Source organism: Rhinoderma darwinii, chromosome 3 (genome assembly GCF_050947455.1).
Source record: "Rhinoderma darwinii isolate aRhiDar2 chromosome 3, aRhiDar2.hap1, whole genome shotgun sequence".
NCBI classification, from domain to species: domain Eukaryota; kingdom Metazoa; phylum Chordata; class Amphibia; order Anura; family Rhinodermatidae; genus Rhinoderma; species Rhinoderma darwinii.
Genome location: NC_134689.1, coordinates 128,445,419 through 128,468,266, shown reverse-complemented (window position 1 = coordinate 128,468,266; position 22,848 = coordinate 128,445,419). Strand labels below are relative to the sequence as shown.

The following is a 22,848-nucleotide window of genomic DNA, read 5'->3' as shown; positions in this document are numbered from 1 at the left end:
TATATAGTGGCTTTAAAGGTTTGACTTTAAGTATACATTAATTCTGTGTCTATTAGTAGCTATAGAGTGTTGGCTTGTGAACAAAATGGTTAGGAACTGCATATAAATATTGTATACACTCTCAGGTCAGAGTATTTTATGTGAGACAAACAGATAACAGTGACGTTCCAGAATTGATGAAATTAACTTGGTATTTGTCTCTATTATGCGGACTCCATGTAGCTACTGTTTCTGTAGTGCCAGGGACAATTGTGCTGGCAACCACTTATTGAAGAATGGCACCGGCCGTTACTCTCCTTTCCTTGTATTTTATTTGTCAGATTCTTCTGATTCTGCTATACTTTTCTGGACTCTTAGGAGAAAGTAATGTGCAGTATTTGCTCCACTTGTCTCTCAAGCCTGATCGCTGTGGATACAGTTACAGATAAGCAAGTAATTGGATCATTTGGGACACCTCTAAATGCCAATTCTTTATAGAAAGCTTAAACAGTTAACGGAGAGTCAGCTAGTGATATTCTGCAGTATAAATATTTCATTTGTCAGGTCTGTGTACTGCTGGTAGACTTTCAGCTGAAATAGCTTTTCTATATATTGCACATAGTATAGCGCATACAGCATTAATATTGCATAGATATTGTCGCAATGGAACAAAGCGCCATAAAATCATCATTGCTAGTTCTGTGATAATTTGATATGTGTCTGGTACAAAAAGGCAGCATAAAAGAACTTGAACTAAAACAGAGTTAGTCTATTACTGTAGTCAATACTGCAGTGCTGGTAGCGGGGGCTTGGATTATACACAGTGGGCTGAAGACTAGTCTACCGATGTTTGTTCACTAAACACATTTCTCATGGTAGAATCAAAATGAAAAAGCACATTACTGGTCACAATATATTGCAAAATGCTTCTAGTCTTATTTTCTTCTTGTGCATTGCAGACCTCAAACCACAGTTTTCCATTAACTACAAGGATGTGTTTGATGCCTCCAATATACTGATGCATGTGTAAACACCAAGTATAAGATCTACAAGTGCGCTTTAATTCAGCCTATTACAATCCCCTGGCAGCTATATGTTAAGATACAGAAGTGTGAGATATTGTGTTTAATAATGTTTAATATTTGACTGCTATGAATATAACAGCACTATTGTACAGAGGATTTCCACTAGGATAAAAGAAGACTTGTCAGCTCCCCTGACATATCTAAGTAAATACATATGAAATAACAGCACTGGAGCACCTTTTCTTAGGACTCTGTGTGTGCCATTCCTCCCTGCAGATGCCCTGAGATCCCATCAGCCGGCTGTAGGTCACCATGTACAACAATCTATATTTGTCTAATGGATGCAGCATACAGACTATCGTAAAACAGTCTATATTTTGTTAATGGGCAGCTATATGGAGTTTGAAAGGAAATGAGCGGATGGTGAAAGAAAATCTATATATCACAGGAATGACTTCTTAAACAGAAGATATTTTTATAGCTGATTTCCATACCATAATAAAAAACAAAACAGAAACAGTTAATTTTTATCCAGCTCACCAACCAAGTAGATGCACGGAGGGTGCAGGACTGCACCAAATTGTAGCAGAAAATGCAAGAAGGTTCTAGCATCAATATCTTGAAAAAAATACGGCTTTATTTGAGGTCCCATAAAATCAGGGACAACACATAGAACAGAAGATAAATATAATAAAAAAACAAGAATAAAAATGAGGGTTTTTTTTATTATCCCCCTGCGACCACTTCATGACAGTTAATTAACTTGACAGTACATCATCTATCAGATATCCGAATTGTGAATCCTCATATGCATTTTCATACATGATGGATTGGGTAACACACACTTACATCCTTTAAGTACAGAGGCACTTATTCCAATTTGTATACAGCTCTTTTGAGTTGTTAGCCCTCATTAGTGTAAGATATAGAAACCATATGGCTGGATGTTAATTAATCCACTGGAAAATAGATTTTATTTCATATAAATCATTTCAGCTACTTTATGATGTGTGTTTATTTGTACTCCAACAGAAAAGAAGTACTGACCTGCCAGTTGTTAGTCATGCTGGCTGGACATGTACTACAGGTGAGATTTATGGCCGCGCACTTTTGATGGTTTAATGTAGAGCAAATGACCCTCTGGAGATGGCAGAATCGTTTTACTAGTTTTATCTTTCAGCTTCTCATGATATTTTTCATATTTTGCAGAGACAGATCCTAATAGTGGCAGCTACAATAACCTGTCCAGTGGGACGAGCTACTACAGCTGTGTGAGTCAGATCACTATAGGTAAGCAGAAAAGCCTGATCATAAAAAGCAAAACAAGAAAAGTACATTTCCAACAATACACCAATACATTGAAACAAAAATATATCAAGAAACGTATAAATAATATTTTACAGTATTATATGTACTTCTATAACAAACTGGGATACTTGAGGTCACTGTCCCCTGTAAGCTGTGCGGTAGCGTGTGCGGCCATGCAGCTAAGAAGCTACCCTTTCTCCTATGCAGACACCCTGAGCTCGCCATTAATGATCAGGCAGAGTGTTCCCATTGAGCTCTGCCCAATTACAGAGAGAATTGTGTAGCTGTTCAGTTACAGACATCCACCCCTTCACTGTCCTAGCCCACCAGAAATGCAAACAATCATCTTCACTGTCCTAGACTTGAATGCTTTATAATATTACCTACCTGGATGCTATGCTGTAAGTTATTATTTATTTGATGATATTCTGTTCTCCCGTTTTAGAGGAAACAGTACCCAGGTTCCTAATTGCCTGGCCCCTGCTCCCTAGCTACACAATTTTCTATCTTTTGACATGTCCTAGAGGAGTCAGAAGATAACATTGTTGGGGAGCCAGAATTCATAAACCCCAATGAGCACTAAGAAACAAGAAGCTCTACTGCTCTTTTGAGTATGGTGCCCTTTCATTTCACATTGGCTTTTACTTGAGAACAACGTTGTCAGGTTATTGACTTAGCAGCTCAACAGCATAAGAGAAGATGTGTCCTGTGGACAGTGCCAGATCTCTTCCATAGTATATTTTAGATATAGACATTAACTAAAATTATTATATTTGGTTGGATGACGAGTGAAAACAACATGCACCATTATAACATCTGATTGACCACAACTGGCTATTCATACCTCAAACAGATTATTTGTCGGAAGTATTGGCCAATGCAGTTGGAATATTTCATTTCAGTTGCCAATTATAGAATGGCCAGCTTTAGTCTTCAAGTAGAGCAATATGTGTGTTATTTTTATGGTTTCTGTTTAATAATGACATAAACTATGATGGATCTCTGATATAATGTTTTTTATGGACCTGCACCTTACCCCTACCATAATATAACATGTATCCTGGTCTGTCCTACAGCTAGAGCAAGGCAAGTCTTATATTTCCTTAACCCGTTAGTGGCCGCCAATACGCCTTTTCACAGCGACCACTAATGGGCTTTATTCCGATACACACGACTTTTCACGATGCGGCATCTGAATAAATAAACAGAGCAGGGAGCCGTTAAATCTCCCTGCTCTCAGCTACCAGAGGTAGCTGAGGACTGGGAGCAAACCTGCTCGAACGGGCGAGACTAATGTCAGTATCGATCTCGCCAGTTTAACCCCTCGGATGCGGCGCTCAATAGAGAGCACCGCATCTGAGTGGTTTTGGAGAGAGAGAGGGAGCTCCCTCTCTCACCCCACCGGAACACTGCGTGTAATCGCAGGGTACTGGTGTCTTCTATGGCAGCCGGGACCCTAATAAAGGCCCCCAGGTCTGCCTTCAGTTAATGCCTGCTAGGCCATGCCAGAGGCATGGCCTAGCAGATGCCTGTCTGTTTTACACGGACAGGCAGTAATACACTGCAATACAGAAGTATTACAGTGTATTATAATACCGATCAGACGATCGCTTAGTGAAGTCCCCTAGTGGGACTAGTAAAAAAGTTTAATAAAGTTAATCATAAAAAAATTACTAACCCACTTTTTCCCATTACAAACTGCTTTATTATTATTAAAAAAAAAAAAAGCAAAAAAGTTACACAAATTTCGTATCGCCGTGTCCGTAACGACCCCAATATAAAGTTATTACATTATTTAACCCAATCGGCGAACGCTGTACAAAATATAAAAAGTTAAAATACTGGTTTCATGTAGTTGGTGTGTTCACAGAATCATTATGCTACAGACCAGAAATGTAGTCAGAGGCAGAATAAATAAGTATTTTCTATGTGGCCCATGAAGGCTTCTTGTCCAGAAATCTTTGGCTCCTCACTTTTTCAGCGGGTCTTCACTCTCTTTAAAAAAATAAAACTCCTTATCCTGGTGTCCCCTTTAACAGTTCCATCCTAGTGTCCCCTTTAACAGTTCCATCCTGGTGCCCCTTTAACAGTTCCATCCTGGTGTCCCCTTTAACAGTTCCATCCTGGTGTCCCCTTTAACAATGCCATTCTCCGGCAGCATTTAATAGTGGCAAAAGCGCTTGGCTGCTCACACATCACTTCCTCCACACACATCGTGGCATTCAGTTGTGACTACAATTAAACATGGCAGGGCGTCTAGCACACAGGCCCCATAGAAGTCGTTTACCATTACAGGTATGCTCCTCTTTTCTGAATTATAATTGATAGCATATCCCTAGGCCCCAGCTGTTGAACACTAACAATCACAGGAATTGACAAGGGGCTGCGATGCTCGGTGGCATATGCTAGCTATGTTAAATTTAAACTTGAAATGTTTCATCTGAGACTGTCATTGAAAATACATTAAGGTAGTAGTTAGAATTAAGGCTCTGTTTACATCTGCATTGTAGATTCCGTTTATTACATCAGAACAGTATGATGGATCCGTCACAAGATGGACATTAGCGGCGCCTCTCAGACCGCAATAACTTATAATGGGGTCCGTCGGTTTCTGCCAAGATGTCCTTCAAGCGTGCATGCGTCACAAATTACGGAATGTGTAACGGAGCATCCTAACGGAGCCTCCATGCAGGTGTTAACAGAGCTAAAGGCCCATTTACATGGAAAATTCACAGAATGCATTCACAGAACGCTCATTCCCGATCAATGGCCTGTGTAAACAGGGCAACGATCAGCCGATGAACGATCAAACGCTCGTTCATCAGCTGATTGTATCGTTTATGGAGCCAATAATATTATCGTTGTCTCACTGTATAAAAAGGAAGATGTTCTGCCGACATGATACAAATATATGGGGACGAGTGATTGCAGTAACAAGCGCTCGTCCCCATACATATCTCCTTGTAAAAGGAGCAAACGATCGCCGTTCAATGAGTGGTCCATATAAGGGGACCCTAAGGCAGGCTATTTATGTGAGCTATTTAGCTGAATCCTCATTGACCCAAAATATTTATACACAATAGGGTCAAAAAATTTATTTTAAAACAGATAAAAGCTAAATACATGCATCATGATTACATTTCTACAGTACTAGAGAAATTCAGCCTTCTTATTTATATGATGCTGTTGATGGACTTTGAACTTTGGCAAGCACATCTCCATACCGTACATAAAAATTAACCAAAGTAAGGAACCAAACCATAAAGAACTGCACATTGCTAACTGGCCCGTCAAAATGGGTAAATCAAAACAGTGGTAAGGGTAAGGTTCAGCACTGTCTAAGCCATGTCCTTCATATCCTCAGCTTGGTGCCAAAAATTTAATTAAAAATAAATTAGATTAAAAAGAAATAACCAGGGAATCTCCAGATTGTAATCTCTTACACTTGACAATTCACAAGCTGAAAAAAACATCACAAGTAAAGGGATATAAAGATTATCGGCAGCCAAGACATAAGCTCTTTAGTATCATAAACCCAACAACTTTCCATCATGCTACGTCCCAGCATGCTGGTAAACATGATTGAAGACTTGGAAGTTCAGAAAGCAGGAATTGCCCTGTCAACATAAAATAAAAATAAATAAAAATGCTGCTTACTAAAGGTCAATAAATACTATATCCATAGAATTATTGGAGTCTTTTACACAATACCAATAGTACTACTAAATTCCAGTAAAATAAATACAGGAAAGACTGCACAATTGTTTCAATGGTAACATATATCAATGACAGATATCAACTTTGCTTCTTGAAATGCAAATTGTTTGATAATATTCTTCCTATGTTCTAGGTTTTGAAGTTAATGGACCAGTTGCAATAGGAATATCACATTGGAAACCACCATATGTTCAGAATGAAAAATCCCAGCGTAATCCTGAAGTCTCAGCAGCTCCAGTATCTTGCTCCTTCCTTACACAGATGGATGTATCAGGATCTCTATCTTGTCCAACCTCTGTATCCATTATTCCTGCAGTTTCTCGAAGCAGCAGTCAAGATACCCTAAGTCAAGACTCAGAAGCTAACCAGGGTAAGCATTTATCTTACTTCTTAGTCCTGAAGTGTGCTAGGCCAATATGAATAATTATAGCTACTCATGTAAGTTCCAACATGAGACCTCCTCTCTTTCTTCTAGATTCGTTTTAAAGCTAATATCAGTCACCTGAATGTGTTGCCCTATTTAAGGACAGTGTATTTCATGGACCGGTCCGTTCCACCACAAGTCCAAATGGTACAAAATAATATTGTGCAATTTGGCTTATGGAAGAATACAGTGGACTTCTCGCTCTCACAAGTGACTGGTGGCTGTCGGGTAGCTACGTGTATATGGCATTAGTATTATGGATCCTATTGTTACAAATTTGTATTACAGCCCTTAGATAAAGTATGCCTCTGATATTCATCATTTTATCGCGCATTTTTCTAAAGGCACCACTGCACTACAGAGACTTCATACGATGGAGTTCCTACACATTCATAATACAAAGCCATGGAGAATCTGCAGGAAATGCTATGAGGGCAGAAACAAATAGAACCTATCCATTAAGGTACTCTTCCCATAGAAAAGGGTCTCTATAAAAACAATAAAAAATAGCACTATATGTAAAACACAAAGTAAAATCAGTTTCTTACTTAGTCCACGCTCAGACATGGCGGATTTATTGCAGGATTCGCACCAAAAAGCTGCAACAAAGTATAATACAACACATGTGAAATGAGTTCTCAAAATCTTGTTTTTGTGTAGCGGAGTTTCTAGCCACGGATTTTAGGACATACTACGAATTTTCAAATCCGTGGCATATGCCCATTATATGGCAGATTTTCAGCGTATCCTCACCATAGATTTGAAATCTAACACGAGCTTCATATACAAGTCATATAATGGCAGGAAATAGTTTTATTCCTCATGTACACACACATGACCGCTTATTCTGAAAAGTCATCTAAAAAGTTAGAAACACTTCGATGATGCTGATACAACGATAGCGTCCGTTAAATAGAGCTTTCGTCACACTACATCAACTACGCAGCTATTTCAGCTAGTAGGCAAAAAATGGTGTACAGCCCCCCCCCCTCACACCTCTGGGGAGCTTTATAGTGTACCCACTTGTTTAACATTGTATGTCGTGTAGGTGTTCCTTTACTAATTGCTCTTTCTCTTGACAAGTGCCTTCTATATCATTCTCTTTATATATGAAAGATACTACCACATGGGACTTGTACAATTATTTTATAAGTGTTTTATTTGTTGGTTTAGATGTTTGATACAATTCTTGTATGATTTCATTCCGCCATAATTGAGTTACTGTGATGAGAGGCAAAGAGTGACTTGTAATTCAATACGTTGCTCTACAGGTCGCACGTGCATTGTTTCTATGCCCAGTATCAGATGTACTTTCCCTTCCGCTGTTGTCCCTCTCTCTCTGCTCAGCAATTAACAGCCTATTTAAGAGCTATACATGAACAAAAGCGGACATGACAATAAGTAGACATAACTCGTGACCTTCTCATTTTCCTCCTTCATAGGATACAGTTTATTCTGTTAAAGAGGCTCTGACACCACATTATAAGTGCCCTATTTCCTACATAATGTGATAGGTGCTATAATGTAGATAACAGTGTTTTTTATAACGCGTTACCTTTATTCTATGGGTCGGTACGATTACGACGATACCACTTATGTAGAGGTTTTTTATGTTTTCTGACTTTTGCACAATAAAGACTCTTTTGAACTAAAATGATTTGTTTTTGCATCGTCGCTTTCAGGCAGCCATCATTTTTTTCTGTCAATGTAGTGATATGTGGGCTTATTTTTTGCGAGTCGAGACGTAGTTTTGATTGGTAGTGTTTTGGGGTACATGGGACTTATTGATTAACTTTTATTATGACTTTTTGGGGGCAATGGAAAAAAATAGCAATTTCACCATTGTGTTTTGCTGTTTTTTTTTACGGTGTTCACCTTGCCGTTTCAATTACATATTATCTTTATTGTTTGGGTCATTACGGTCACGGTGATACCATATATGTTCATTTTTATTTATTTTTTACACTTTTACTAAATAAAACCACTTTTTATGGAAAAAAATGTTTTGTTTTTTTTTTACTATCATTTTTATTAGTGACCACCAATACGCCTTTTCACGGCGGTCACTAAGGGGCCCTAGGCTAGGTCGTCACCTTTTCACGGCGGCCAAGTCTAGGTCCAGCAAGGGTGACCCGCGCAGGCTGGAGCCGGGGCTAGGCTGTCTGACGACAGCCGGGCACTTGCTGCAACGGCCGCAATCAAAGTTTACTTCGATCGCGGGCGTTTAACCTGTTAAATGCTGCGGTCAATATCGACCGCGGCATTTAACTTGTTTACAGAGGGAGGGAGCTCCCTCTCTCACCCATCGGCGGCCCGCAAATACAATCGTGGGCCTCCGATGGGGTACCATGGCAGATGGGGGCCTGATAAAAGCCCCCAGGTCTGCACTGGGTATATACCTATTAGAACGTATCGGAGGCACGTCCTAATAGATTGCCTGTCAGATTTATAATGCAAATGCTCTGGTATTTTAAGTAATCTAAAGATCGCATAGTAAAGTCCCCAAGTGAGACTACAAAAATAGGAATATAAAGTGAAATAAAAATTATTAACTGGTTCCGGATCGCTGGCTGTGTATATACGGCCAGCGGTCGGAGCCTTAAAACCCGCGCCATAGACTATTTATGCCACGGGTTTTAGCATGCTGCCTGAGCGATCGGGTCTCCAGCAGTCAGTGACTCCCGGGGACCCTGAGGAGAAGATAGAAGCAGCTTTCGCTGCTTCTATCTTCTCTGATCTCTTCTACACAGCGCTCAATGAGTCACATGATTGTCGGGTGCCGTTAGTGGCAGGCTGTTGCTGGGTCTGCCCTATTAGTGACAATAGTCACTATAAGAGGGCTGATTTCCCCTGTAACTGGGACTGTTTTGCAGCCCCAGCTACAGTGAAAAATATGGTGTAAAATAGGAAAAAAAAAAAAAAGTCCCCCAAAGGTCTTTTCTGACCTTTGGGGGACAGACCATAGTAATAACATAATAAAAGTAAAATAAAGTGAAAAAAAAATAATAATACACATAAAATACCCTGACCCAATTACCCTAAAATAGACATGTAATATATAAAAATTTATAGACAATGACGATCACAAATAAAAGGTCTATTTTAGGGTAAAACTATGTTATTACCAACAAAAAATAGATAAAATGTAAAAAAGCTTATTTTTTTACTATTATTTTCAAACTTTAAGCCTAAAAATTCTAAAATAGCAAAAAGGATGTGTATAAAAATGATAAAAACAGAAACCTGCATTTTCTATGGATAAAACATCGCAAAAATCACGTCGCTAGCCCACAAATAAAAAGTTATTGCTGTTTAACTAACGCGTGCTAAAAATGGCTAAACGGTGTCTGGTCCTGAAGGCTTAAAATAGCCCGGCCCTGAACCAGTTAAAGGATAACTAAACTTTCAAAAACTTCTGAAATGTCATAGTGACATGACGGAAGTTTTGATCGGTGGGGGTCTGAACACTGAGACCCCCACTGATCGCTAAAATAAAACGGCAGAAACTCTCGGGTGAGCGCTGAGCCGCTTGGTTTCTGATCGGCTTCTCTCGGAAAGCCGAGCAATTGGTGTGCGGGCTCAATAGAAAGTCTATAAGCCCATACACCAACTGCTCGGAAGCCGATCAGAAACAAAGCGGCTCAGCGCTCACCCAAGCGATTCTGCCCTTTTATTTTAGCGAACGGTGGGGGTTTCAGTGCTCGGACCCCCACCGATCAAAACATTTGACATGTCATTATGACATGTCAGAAGTTTTTTGAAAGTTTACTTATCCTTTAATATAAAGATAGCTGGAGTAACATGCGCCTAATTTATTAAGAGGTACACGTCTCTTAATAACTTAGGCGCATCTCCGGCCGCCAATGTGGCAGAAAGTAAATGCACTATAATGCACTATAATTTACACCAGTTATTCCAGTTTGTCAAGCCACAGGTCCGGACCGTAAAATGACTTGTCCTGAGATTTTGCGGCCCGGATTAGCAGCCCCCACACAGATCCGTGAACATCACGGTCATGTACATGTCTTCATAGAACTAAGGCGGGATTCACACGACAGGGTTTCCCGGCCGGGTGCCGGCCGTTCATAAATCGGCCGGCACCCGGCTGCATTAGGAATAATAGACCCCTAATGGGGCTATTCACACGACCGATTTTTTGACGGGCCGGGAAAACCGGCCGTCAATAAATGGAACATGCACTATTTTCTGCCGGGTACCTGGCCGCCTGGCTCCCATAGAAGTCTATGGGGCCGGGTAATACACGGCCATCACCGGAATGTGTCCCGAGTGATGGCCGGGTTTACCGTCGCTCGTGCACTCTCTCCTCCTCACAGCGCAGAGTGCATGTGAGGAGGAGGAGTTGATGCCATTCGGACGAATGGCTACGCTGGAGATACTGTGTGGCAGGGCTGGGGTTTACAGCAGGTGGAAGGGAGCGCTGTGCTGGCTCCCTTCCCCTGCTTGTTACGGTTCCTGACCGCTGGCTGTGTTTTTACGGCCAGCGGTCAGTGTCCTTAAAACCCGAGCCATAGACTTTTTACGGCTCGGGTTTTAACTTGCTGCCCGCGCGATAGGGCAGCTGAATGTCGGGTCTCCGGCTGTCAGTGACTGCCGGGGACCCTGAGGAGAGGATAGAAGCAGCTTTCGCTGCTTCTGTCTTCTCCAATGTCTTCTTACACAGCGTTCAATGAACGCTGTGTATAGGAATAGAGACAGCAGCAGCGGCGGTCTCTATTCCTCCCGGTGATCATGTGACTGGTCACATGATCGCCGGGTGCCGTTAGTGACAGACTTCTGCTGGGTCTAACTAGACCCAGCACAGCCCTATTAGTGACAATCGTCACTGTGAGAGGGCTGATTTCCACTGTTAGGCTATGTTCACACGGAGTATTTTGACAAGCTTTTTGACGCGGAAACCGCGTCACAAAACTCGTCAAAACGGCCTGAAAATGCCTCCCATTGATTTCAATGGGAGGCGTCGGCGTCTTTTTCCCGCGAGCAGTAAAACTGCCTCGCGGGAAAAAGAAGCGACATGCCCTATCTTCGGGCGTTTCCGCCTCTGACCTCCCATTGACTTCAATGGGAGGCAGAGAAAGCGTATTTCACGGTATTTTATGCCCGCGGCGCTCAATGGCCGCGGGCAAAAAACGCAGCGAAAAACTCCGCGAAAATCGGCGTGCAGGGAGAGGAAAATCTGCCTCAAACTTCCAAACGGAAGTTACAGGGGAAAAGCCTGGTGTAAAAGAAAGAAAAAAAATATTAAAAGTTCCAAAAAGGTCTTTTTTGACCGTTGAGGGACAGACCATAATAATAAAAAAATAAGTAAAGTGCAAAAAATTCATCCGATTAAAAAACGGTCAGGGAAAAAAACGGATGCAAATCGGGTCCAAATCGGCCGGTAAAAACGGCAACACGGCCGGAACAGAATCGGAACGGATGCAAACCGGATGCAAACCGGCCGGTAAAATCGACCAAAAACTGCCGATTTTCCCTGCCGACACTCGGACCCTGTCGTGTGAATGAGGCCTAAGGCGGGATTCACACGACAGGGTTTCCCGGCCGGGTGCTGGCCGTTCATAAATCGGCCGGCACCCGGCTGCATTAGGAATAATAGAGCCCTAATGGGGCTATTCACACAACCGATTTTTTGACGGGACGGGAAAACCGGCCGTCAAAAAATGGGACATGCCCTATTTTCGGCCGGGTACCCGGCCGCCCGGCTCCCATAGAAGTCTATGGGGCCGGGTAATACACGGCCATCACCGGAATGTGTCCCGAGTGATGGCCTGGTCTACCGTCGCTCGCGCACTCTCTCCTCCTCCTCACAGCGCAGAGTGCATGTGAGGAGGAGGAGTTGATGCCATTCGGACAAATGGCTACGCTGGAGATACTGTGTGGCAGGGCTGGGGTGTACAGCAGGTGGAAGGGAGCGCTGCGCTGGCTCTCTTCCCCTGCTTGTTACGGTTCCCGACCGCTGGCTGTATTTTTACGGCCAGCGGTCAGGGTCCTTAAAACCCGAGCCATAGACTTTTTACGGCTCGGGTTTTAACTTGCTGCCCGCGCGATCGGGCAGCTGAATGTCGGGTCTCCGGCTGTCAGTGACTGCCGGGGACCCTGAGGAGAAGATAGAAGCAGCTTTCGCTGCTTCTGTCTTCTCCGATGTCTTTTTACACAGCGTTCAATGAACGCTGTGTATTGGAATAGAGGCAGCGGCCGCGCTGTCTCTATTCCTCCCGGTGATCATGTGACTGGTCACATGATCGCCGGGTGCCGTTACTGACAGACTGCTGCTGGGTCTTACAAGACCCAGCACAGCCCTATTAGTGACAATAGTCACTATGAGAGGGCTGATTTCCCCTGTAACTGGGGCTGCTGTGCAGCCCCAGTTACAAGGGAAGAGCCTGGTAAAAAAATATTAAAAGTTCCAAAAAGGTCTTTTTTGACCTTTGAGGGACAGACCATAATAATAAAAAAATAAGTAAAGTGCAAAAAATTCATCCGATTAAAAAACGGTCAGGGAAAAAACCGGATGCAAATCGGGTCCAAATCGTCCGGTAAAAACAGCAACACGGCCCGGAACGGAATCGGAACGGATGCAAACCGGATGCAAACCGGCCAAAAACGGACGATTTTCCCGGCCGACACTCGGACCCCGTCGTGTGAATGAGGCCTAATGGGTTTGTGTGTTATCCGCAAAATTGCGTATAGCAGACAGACAAAAAACTACGGTCGTGTGCATAAAGCCTTAGTTGGGGTTGAATAAACAATATTAGAACTTTTAAATGTTTATTTTTGTTTACCATGTTTAGATTTAAAAGTGATCAAAAGTGATGGAAAAGTCCAAAATATTTAGATAATATGGTTAATATTCTGCACATACCAAATAGTAGCTAAACTCCACTGCTGGAAGTCCTCCTGTAGCCATTCACATGGGTTCAGGAAAGTTGTTGGTGCTTCTAATGGAAGACATTGTTTTTTAAATAAAAGATTTAGCACTTCATATTGTTTAGATGGCCTGTAGCTGTAATAGTGGTCGTTTTTCCGCTGTAATCTTTTTATGATTTTCTTCATGTTCTTCCTGGGAGAATCCACTAGAGGGAACTATTACCTAAATGAGTAGATTCAACACAATCTCTGTCCACTATAGCCTAGGTACCTAACCTATGGTACATGTACATGTCTTTAGGGGGTACTCACACTATCCTCATGCTGTACTTTTAATAGGTGCATCACATGTATGTCTATGTATTATAGCCTTGGGGGTACTTTAATATAATTTATTTAACAAGTGAATAGAGGAAGAGAAAGGAGTTGTTCCAGCGCTGTATGAAGTAGTTAAAATGGAAGCAGGTTTCCAAGTTTAATTAAATTCAATTAAAATAGTCCAGAAGAATAGTCCAATGTGAGGGTAAGCGGGCGGTGATGTCCTCAAAAGCCTACGCGTTTCGGATGCTCCTGCATCCTTAGTCTTGGCTGTGGTGTCTGTTTTTGAATAGCGCGCGTTGTCTCGTATTTATCCCGGTTTGTATAGTACAGCTGATTGCTGAGTGCGTTCCACTGTTGTTATCTCTGTGGAACGCAAGCCGGAAGTAAGGATGGTTGCTGCCCATTCTTTTATTTGTGTTTTCACTTGCGTATTCTCAACTGGTGACAGCATTAATATCGTAATCTAGAGTATAGGGTTATGTAAGTTCAATCTAGCCTGAATATGTTATATATTTCAGATGGCGTTTTGTTGTGTGGAATGGAAACTATATCGACGGAAGACGCCGTCACTTTGCCTGTTCATTATTATCCAGATAGCTATCTGACAGACGATGGTGCACATAAGGTTTGGTAAGTATTTATTTATTTCTAGAATTTCAAACAAATTACTTGGGCAAAGTTGGTGTGCATAGTCCTATAGGTGCCACAGTAATTATACTTTGAATTTATAGGATGATGTATTTAATACTGTCAATAATGGTACGCTGTTGTTGTTATATATTGTGATGATTGAATGTAGAATTTAGGCAGTGTTGTTTAATCGATGTTAAATTCTGGCTTAACGAAGGACAGAGACAGGCGCTTATTTTTAATGATGAGGATGTGACCAGGGAGGGAGGTGAGCGTAGGACAACAACTGGAGCAAAAAATGGTTAAAAACCTAATTGGTGATTGTGACTAACGAAAAAGTGGTTTAAAAATATGAACAGTGATGTACATGACAAAAAGCACATGTTATGCATGTACAGGCTGTAAATATGCGGGCAAGGAGTCCTGGAGTAATATGGTAGTAGATGGTCTTCAATAATATATTATTTTATTGAAGTTTTTATTATTGTAGTTGTTATTGTTTGTCTTGGTCTTGGTAACTACGAGGGGGGGCTAGGAGATCTATATATTAATACTGGAACATTAGGTCTCTTCTAAGATTTAAGCCATCTGGATATCTAGTTTTTAATCTGTAAATCCAGAATGCCTCCCTCAGGTGGGTTTTATGTTTAAGGTCACCTCCCCTTTTTGGGGGGTAGATTTTTTCAATAGCGTAGCAGCGTAAATTTTTTGTGTTACGATTGTGTTGTACAATAAAATGTTTTGATACATTGGAGATGTTAGTGATATTAATATTTCTCACGTAACTAAGATGTTCAAGAATTCTTGTTTTCAGTTTTCTGTTTGTACAACCCACGTATTTTAGTTGACATTCAGTACATTCTATGACGTAGATTACGGATTCGCTGTTACAATTGATATAATTCTGGATGCTGTATGTATCTGTTTGTGTAGAGTTACTGAAAGTTTTAGTTGGATGGGCAAAAGAGCAGGTCTTACATGGATGTTGCCCACATCTGTAGAAGCCTTTTGTTTCTAGCCATGTTGTTTTAACATTTTCGTTTGGTGTGAACAGTGACGGAGACAGCACGCTGCCCAAAGAGGGTGCCTTTCTTGCCACGATACGACAACCTTTGGCCAAGATGGAACGTAGACCATCATCCTCTTGTAGGATAGGTAAGTTATTGGTGACTAATTTTTTGATTTGCATAAACTGGTTACTCTGTTGTAGAATTAAAGTAGGTTGGGTGTCCTTCGGTTGAATTTTAGGATTTGTTGTGGTATGTTTATTGTTATATGCGAGTAAATCAGTTCTGGGTATTTTGGTCATAATTTCACTTGCTCTATTAAGTGACCATGTGGGATAACCTCTTGCTCTGAGTCTGGTTTTGATTGCCTTTTGTTCAACTTCAAACTGACTTTGGGAGGTACAATTCCTTTTGGCACGATGCAGCTCTCCTACAGGTATGGCTTTTATGGTCTGCATTGAATGATTGCTTGTTGCATGAAGGATATTATTTGAGGAGGTAGGTTTTCGGTGGGTCTGGGTAGAGATTGTTTGTCCCTCTTTTCCGTTTAATTCAAGATCTAGAAATACGATATCAGTGCTATCAAATTTGTAGGTGAATTTGAGGTTGCAGTGATTTTGATTGAGGGTTTCTACAAAGGCCGGAATAGTGTCAGTGTCTCCTTTCCAGATTAGTAAAATATCGTCAATATACCTCCCATACCATTCAATGCAGTGGCCATATGTATTATCGGTGGAAAAAATGTAGGACTGTTCCCACCAGGACATGACTAAATTGGCTATCGATGGAGAGAACTTGGCTCCCATGGATACGCCCTTGAGTTGGAGGTAATATTTTGTGTCAAATAGAAAGTAATTATTGGTCATTAGAAACATTAATACTTCCAAAATGAACACTTGGAAATTTTTGTCATACAAACTATGTTTGGTTAAGTGGTAGTCAAGGGCGGCATAAGCAATGTGATGTGGAATAGAAGTGTATAAAGACACGACATCGCAAGTGAGCCAAGTGTAATTTTTCTCCCATTTTTTGTTGCATAGTAAATTAAGGACATTTTTAGTATCCTTTAAAAATCCCGGGGCTGTTTGTGCTAAAGGTTGCAGTAGTGTGTCTAGCCATTCCGACAATCGTTCTAAAATTGAACCTATACCTGAGACAATGGGTCTCATTGGTGGTGGAAAAATCAGCTTGTGAGTTTTTGGAAGCGCATGAAAAATTGGCGTAATGGGTTGATCAACAAGAATAAATTCTGCTTGTTTTTTATTCATGAAACCTCCTCTTTGGCCATCATTTAAGAGTTTGTTCATGCGATTTTTTATGTTGTCTACTGGGTTGTTCTCCAGTATTTTATAGGTTGTTTTGTCACATAGCAGTTTAGTAATGGATTGTTTATAATCGTTCTTATTCATTACAGTAACACTGCCTCCTTTATCCGCCATTTTTATTACTATGTCTTTGTTGTCGTGTAACGACTTAACCGCTTGTTTGTGCTGGGTCGTCATATTTGTTATTGGGTATTGAAATTTGAGACTGTCCGCCAAGTTTTGTAATTCTTTTTCCATTACCGTTTGGAAACGGTCCATCGAATCAGTTCTAGAGTTCATTGGGTAGAACTTGGGGTTGGAAGTACGAAAGTTTGGGGCTGTGGTCACCGTTTGATTGTAAGTTTCCGTACGTAGGTGATCCAGAGCTGCTAAGGTGGTAAATTCTTGAAAGGAGAATTGTTCAAGACTAGGTGGCGGATGAGCTGGAGGGACGCACTCTTCAACAGATGTGGTAGGGGGAGATGAGGTTGGAACATCGTCCAGAGGGAGGGTCTCCTGCCCAAGGAAATGTTTCTTTACAGTCAAGTTGCGAATAAATTTGTTAATGTCCAATAGCGTATTGAAAAGGTTGAAATTATTTTTTGGAGCAAAATTAAGACCCAAGGATAAAACTTCAGTTTGTGCCGTGGTTAGAGTGAAGGAGGATAGGTTGGTGACGTTCAATTCTAGTACTGTTGGAATTTCCGGGGGCGCAGGCAACGATTGAAATCTTGATTTGTTCGGTTTGTGCTTCCTACCCCCCCTCCTACCTCGTTTTTTGACTGGTAACTTTGGTTTTGTGTTCTGTGGGTAGAGTGTGGGCGAGTTGTTAAATTAACAATTGGACATTAACAAATTTATTCGCAACTTGACTGTAAAGAAACATTTCCTTGGGCAGGAGACCCTCCCTCTGGACGATGTTCCAACTTTCGTACTTCCAACCCCAAGTTCTACCCAATGAACTCTAGAACTGATTCGATGGACCGTTTCCAAACGGTAATGGAAAAAGAATTACAAAACTTGGCGGACAGTCTCAAATTTCAATACCCAATAACAAATATGACGACCCAGCACAAACAAGCGGTTAAGTCGTTACACGACAACAAAGACATAGTAATAAAAATGGCGGATAAAGGAGGCAGTGTTACTGTAATGAATAAGAACGATTATAAACAATCCATTACTAAACTGCTATGTGACAAAACAACCTATAAAATACTGGAGAACAACCCAGTAGACAACATAAAAAATCGCATGAACAAACTCTTAAATGATGGCCAAAGAGGAGGTTTCATGAATAAAAAACAAGCAGAATTTATTCTTGTTGATCAACCCATTACGCCAATTTTTCATGCGCTTCCAAAAACTCACAAGCTGATTTTTCCACCACCAATGAGACCCATTGTCTCAGGTATAGGTTCAATTTTAGAACGATTGTCGGAATGGCTAGACACACTACTGCAACCTTTAGCACAAACAGCCCCGGGATTTTTAAAGGATACTAAAAATGTCCTTAATTTACTATGCAACAAAAAATGGGAGAAAAATTACACTTGGCTCACTTGCGATGTCGTGTCTTTATACACTTCTATTCCACATCACATTGCTTATGCCGCCCTTGACTACCACTTAACCAAACATAGTTTGTATGACAAAAATTTCCAAGTGTTCATTTTGGAAGTATTAATGTTTCTAATGACCAATAATTACTTTCTATTTGACACAAAATATTACCTCCAACTCAAGGGCGTATCCATGGGAGCCAAGTTCTCTCCATCGATAGCCAATTTAGTCATGTCCTGGTGGGAACAGTCCTACATTTTTTCCACCGATAATACATATGGCCACTGCATTGAATGGTATGGGAGGTATATTGACGATATTTTACTAATCTGGAAAGGAGACACTGACACTATTCCGGCCTTTGTAGAAACCCTCAATCAAAATCACTGCAACCTCAAATTCACCTACAAATTTGATAGCACTGATATCGTATTTCTAGATCTTGTATTAAACGGAAAAGAGGGACAAACAATCTCTACCCAGACCCACCGAAAACCTACCTCCTCAAATAATATCCTTCATGCAACAAGCAATCATTCAATGCAGACCATAAAAGCCATACCTGTAGGAGAGCTGCATCGTGCCAAAAGGAATTGTACCTCCCAAAGTCAGTTTGAAGTTGAACAAAAGGCAATCAAAACCAGACTCAGAGCAAGAGGTTATCCCACATGGTCACTTAATAGAGCAAGTGAAATTATGACCAAAATACCCAGAACTGATTTACTCGCATATAACAATAAACATACCACAACAAATCCTAAAATTCAACCGAAGGACACCCAACCTACTTTAATTCTACAACAGAGTAACCAGTTTATGCAAATCAAAAAATTAGTCACCAATAACTTACCTATCCTACAAGAGGATGATGGTCTACGTTCCATCTTGGCCAAAGGTTGTCGTATCGTGGCAAGAAAGGCACCCTCTTTGGGCAGCGTGCTGTCTCCGTCACTGTTCACACCAAACGAAAATATTAAAACAACATGGCTAGAAACAAAAGGCTTCTACAGATGTGGGCAACATCCATGTAAGACCTGCTCTTTTGCCCATCCAACTAAAACTTTCAGTAACTCTACACAAACAGATACATACAGCATCCAGAATTATATCAATTGTAACAGCGAATCCGTAATCTACGTCATAGAATGTACTGAATGTCAACTAAAATACGTGGGTTGTACAAACAGAAAACTGAAAACAAGAATTCTTGAACATCTTAGTTACGTGAGAAATATTAATATCACTAACATCTCCAATGTATCAAAACATTTTATTGTACAACACAATCGTAACACAAAAAATTTACGCTGCTACGCTATTGAAAAAATCTACCCCCTAAAAAGGGGAGGTGACCTTAAACATAAAACCCACCTGAGGGAGGCATTCTGGATTTACAGATTAAAAACTAGATATCCAGATGGCTTAAATCTTAGAAGAGACCTAATGTTCCAGTATTAATATATAGATCTCCTAGCCCCCCCTCGTAGTTACCAAGACCAAGACAAACAATAACAACTACAATAATAAAAACTTCAATAAAATAATATATTATTGAAGACCATCTACTACCATATTACTCCAGGACTCCTTGCCCGCATATTTACAGCCTGTACATGCATAACATGTGCTTTTTGTCATGTACATCACTGTTCATATTTTTAAACCACTTTTTCGTTAGTCACAATCACCAATTAGGTTTTTAACCATTTTTTGCTCCAGTTGTTGTCCTACCCTCACCTCCCTCCCTGGTCACATCCTCATCATTAAAAATAAGCGCCTGTCTCTGTCCTTCGTTAAGCCAGAATTTAACATCGATTAAACAACACTGCCTAAATTCTACATTCAATCATCACAATATATAACAACAACAGCGTACCATTATTGACAGTATTAAATACATCATCCTATAAATTCAAAGTATAATTACTGTGGCACCTATAGGACTATGCACACCAACTTTGCCCAAGTAATTTGTTTGAAATTCTAGAAATAAATAAATACTTACCAAACCTTATGTGCACCATCGTCTGTCAGATAGCTATCTGGATAATAATGAACAGGCAAAGTGACGGCGTCTTCCGTCGATATAGTTTCCATTCCACACAACAAAACGCCATCTGAAATATATAACATATTCAGGCTAGATTGAACTTACATAACCCTATACTCTAGATTACGATATTAATGCTGTCACCAGTTGAGAATACGCAAGTGAAAACACAAATAAAAGAATGGGCAGCAACCATCCTTACTTCCGGCTTGCGTTCCACAGAGATAACAACAGTGGAACGCACTCAGCAATCAGCTGTACTATACAAACCGGGATAAATACGAGACAACGCGCGCTATTCAAAAACAGACACCACAGCCAAGACTAAGGATGCAGGAGCATCCGAAACGCGTAGGCTTTTGAGGACATCACCGCCCGCTTACCCTCACATTGGACTATTCTTCTGGACTATTTTAATTGAATTTAATTAAACTTGGAAACCTGCTTCCATTTTAACCACTTCATACAGCGCTGGAACAACTCCTTTCTCTTCCTCTGTACCTCAACGTGTGCCGACACGAGATTCCGGGCGCTGCTGAGACACACATCCGTAGTGTCAGGTGAGCTGGAGGATTCCTCCCCCCTCTTCTTCTATTTTTGTGATACCATCGGCTTTTTCCTACGAGCTCCCTAATTTTTCATGTTCTAATACAGAACACCGGAGGGTCCACAATAGATGTGTACATCGTAAGCGTGACTTTGTATAGATGTATTAATACAACAAGGGTCTAGACAACTAAACAAAAATCATATATACCACAGAAACGAAGATTATGGTTTTTGGTTTTGTAGTGTGAATTGCATTGTTTTTAAATTCACTACACTGCTGCAACAGTGTCCTGGAGAACATTCTTGGTCTTAAAATGACGCATCAATCAGCCAACATGCCCCCTGGGGCTCAAATGTCTCGCTCTGAACTAGCTGAAAAAGTCTTTGGCAATCAAGATACTCAAATCGGAAATAATCTAGAACTTGAAGATCTATTCCACACTTTAGAAAAAAACCTCGCACAACAGGCCAAAATTTGGTGGGACCTTACAACCTTAAAGAACTACATCGCAAAAGATATGATACCTAGAGGTCTACGCCTCAGAAAAATTCCAACATTTATCTACACAGAAGAATTTCTAAAGGAATGGAACCAGACCCTCTCCACATGTTCCATAAATTTGATGAAACTAATCACCAAACAAGAGGAGATCAAACTATCCGAATTAGACATCAATATCACCGATATTAGAAAATCAATTGATGTGCACTCTGACTCACCTTCCTTTTCTTTTCTTCAAATCCGTACAACGACTGCCATTGATAAATTAGATCAATCTATTGCTGAAACGAAAAAAAGCAAGTTTCAACGAGATACGAGAGATTACACACATAACGAAATTTATAATTGGAACCAGAGAACAAGAAACTACATAAGACCTAGACCCATCCTCAAAAAACGGAACCAATATCGCAACCAATACAGGGATTTACCAAATAGAGTGAGTTTTAGCTCTACAGAACCGGACTCCGCTGACGGCCTGTCAGAAGATGATAATTTAACAACTCGCCCACACTCTACCCACAGAACACAAAACCAAAGTTACCAGTCAAAAAACGAGGTAGGAGGGGGGGTAGGAAGCACAAACCGAACAAATCAAGATTTCAATCGTTGCCTGCGCCCCCGGAAATTCCAACAGTACTAGAATTGAACGTCACCAACCTATCCTCCTTCACTCTAACCACGGCACAAACTGAAGTTTTATCCTTGGGTCTTAATTTTGCTCCAAAAAATAATTTCAACCTTTTCAATACGCTATTGGACATTAACAAATTTATTCGCAACTTGACTGTAAAGAAACATTTCCTTGGGCAGGAGACCCTCCCTCTGGACGATGTTCCAACCTCATCTCCCCCTACCACATCTGTTGAAGAGTGCGTCCCTCCAGCTCATCCGCCACCTAGTCTTGAACAATTCTCCTTTCAAGAATTTACCACCTTAGCAGCTCTGGATCACCTACGTACGGAAACTTACAATCAAACGGTGACCACAGCCCCAAACTTTCGTACTTCCAACCCCAAGTTCTACCCAATGAACTCTAGAACTGATTCGATGGACCGTTTCCAAACGGTAATGGAAAAAGAATTACAAAACTTGGCGGACAGTCTCAAATTTCAATACCCAATAACAAATATGACGACCCAGCACAAACAAGCGGTTAAGTCGTTACACGACAACAAAGACATAGTAATAAAAATGGCGGATAAAGGAGGCAGTGTTACTGTAATGAATAAGAACGATTATAAACAATCCATTACTAAACTGCTATGTGACAAAACAACCTATAAAATACTGGAGAACAACCCAGTAGACAACATAAAAAATCGCATGAACAAACTCTTAAATGATGGCCAAAGAGGAGGTTTCATGAATAAAAAACAAGCAGAATTTATTCTTGTTGATCAACCCATTACGCCAATTTTTCATGCGCTTCCAAAAACTCACAAGCTGATTTTTCCACCACCAATGAGACCCATTGTCTCAGGTATAGGTTCAATTTTAGAACGATTGTCGGAATGGCTAGACACACTACTGCAACCTTTAGCACAAACAGCCCCGGGATTTTCAAAGGATACTAAAAATGTC

At 40.8% G+C, this 22,848-nt stretch overlaps 1 protein-coding gene across 2 annotated transcripts in view; it reads left to right on the top strand.

The window, feature by feature from the left end:
* Positions 1-22,848, top strand: part of ANO4 (anoctamin 4) — a 257,106-nt gene that overhangs the window by 6,804 nt on the left and 227,454 nt on the right. Inside the window, exons 2-3 of one of the 2 annotated variants that reach the window (XM_075856701.1) lie at positions 2,214-2,294; positions 6,163-6,399. In XM_075856701.1, coding sequence (XP_075712816.1) covers positions 2,214-2,294; positions 6,163-6,399 — 318 coding nt within the window. Of the gene's footprint in view, positions 1-2,213; positions 2,295-6,162; positions 6,400-22,848 lie in introns of those variants that run through there. The other variant, XM_075856699.1, reaches the window with a different exon arrangement.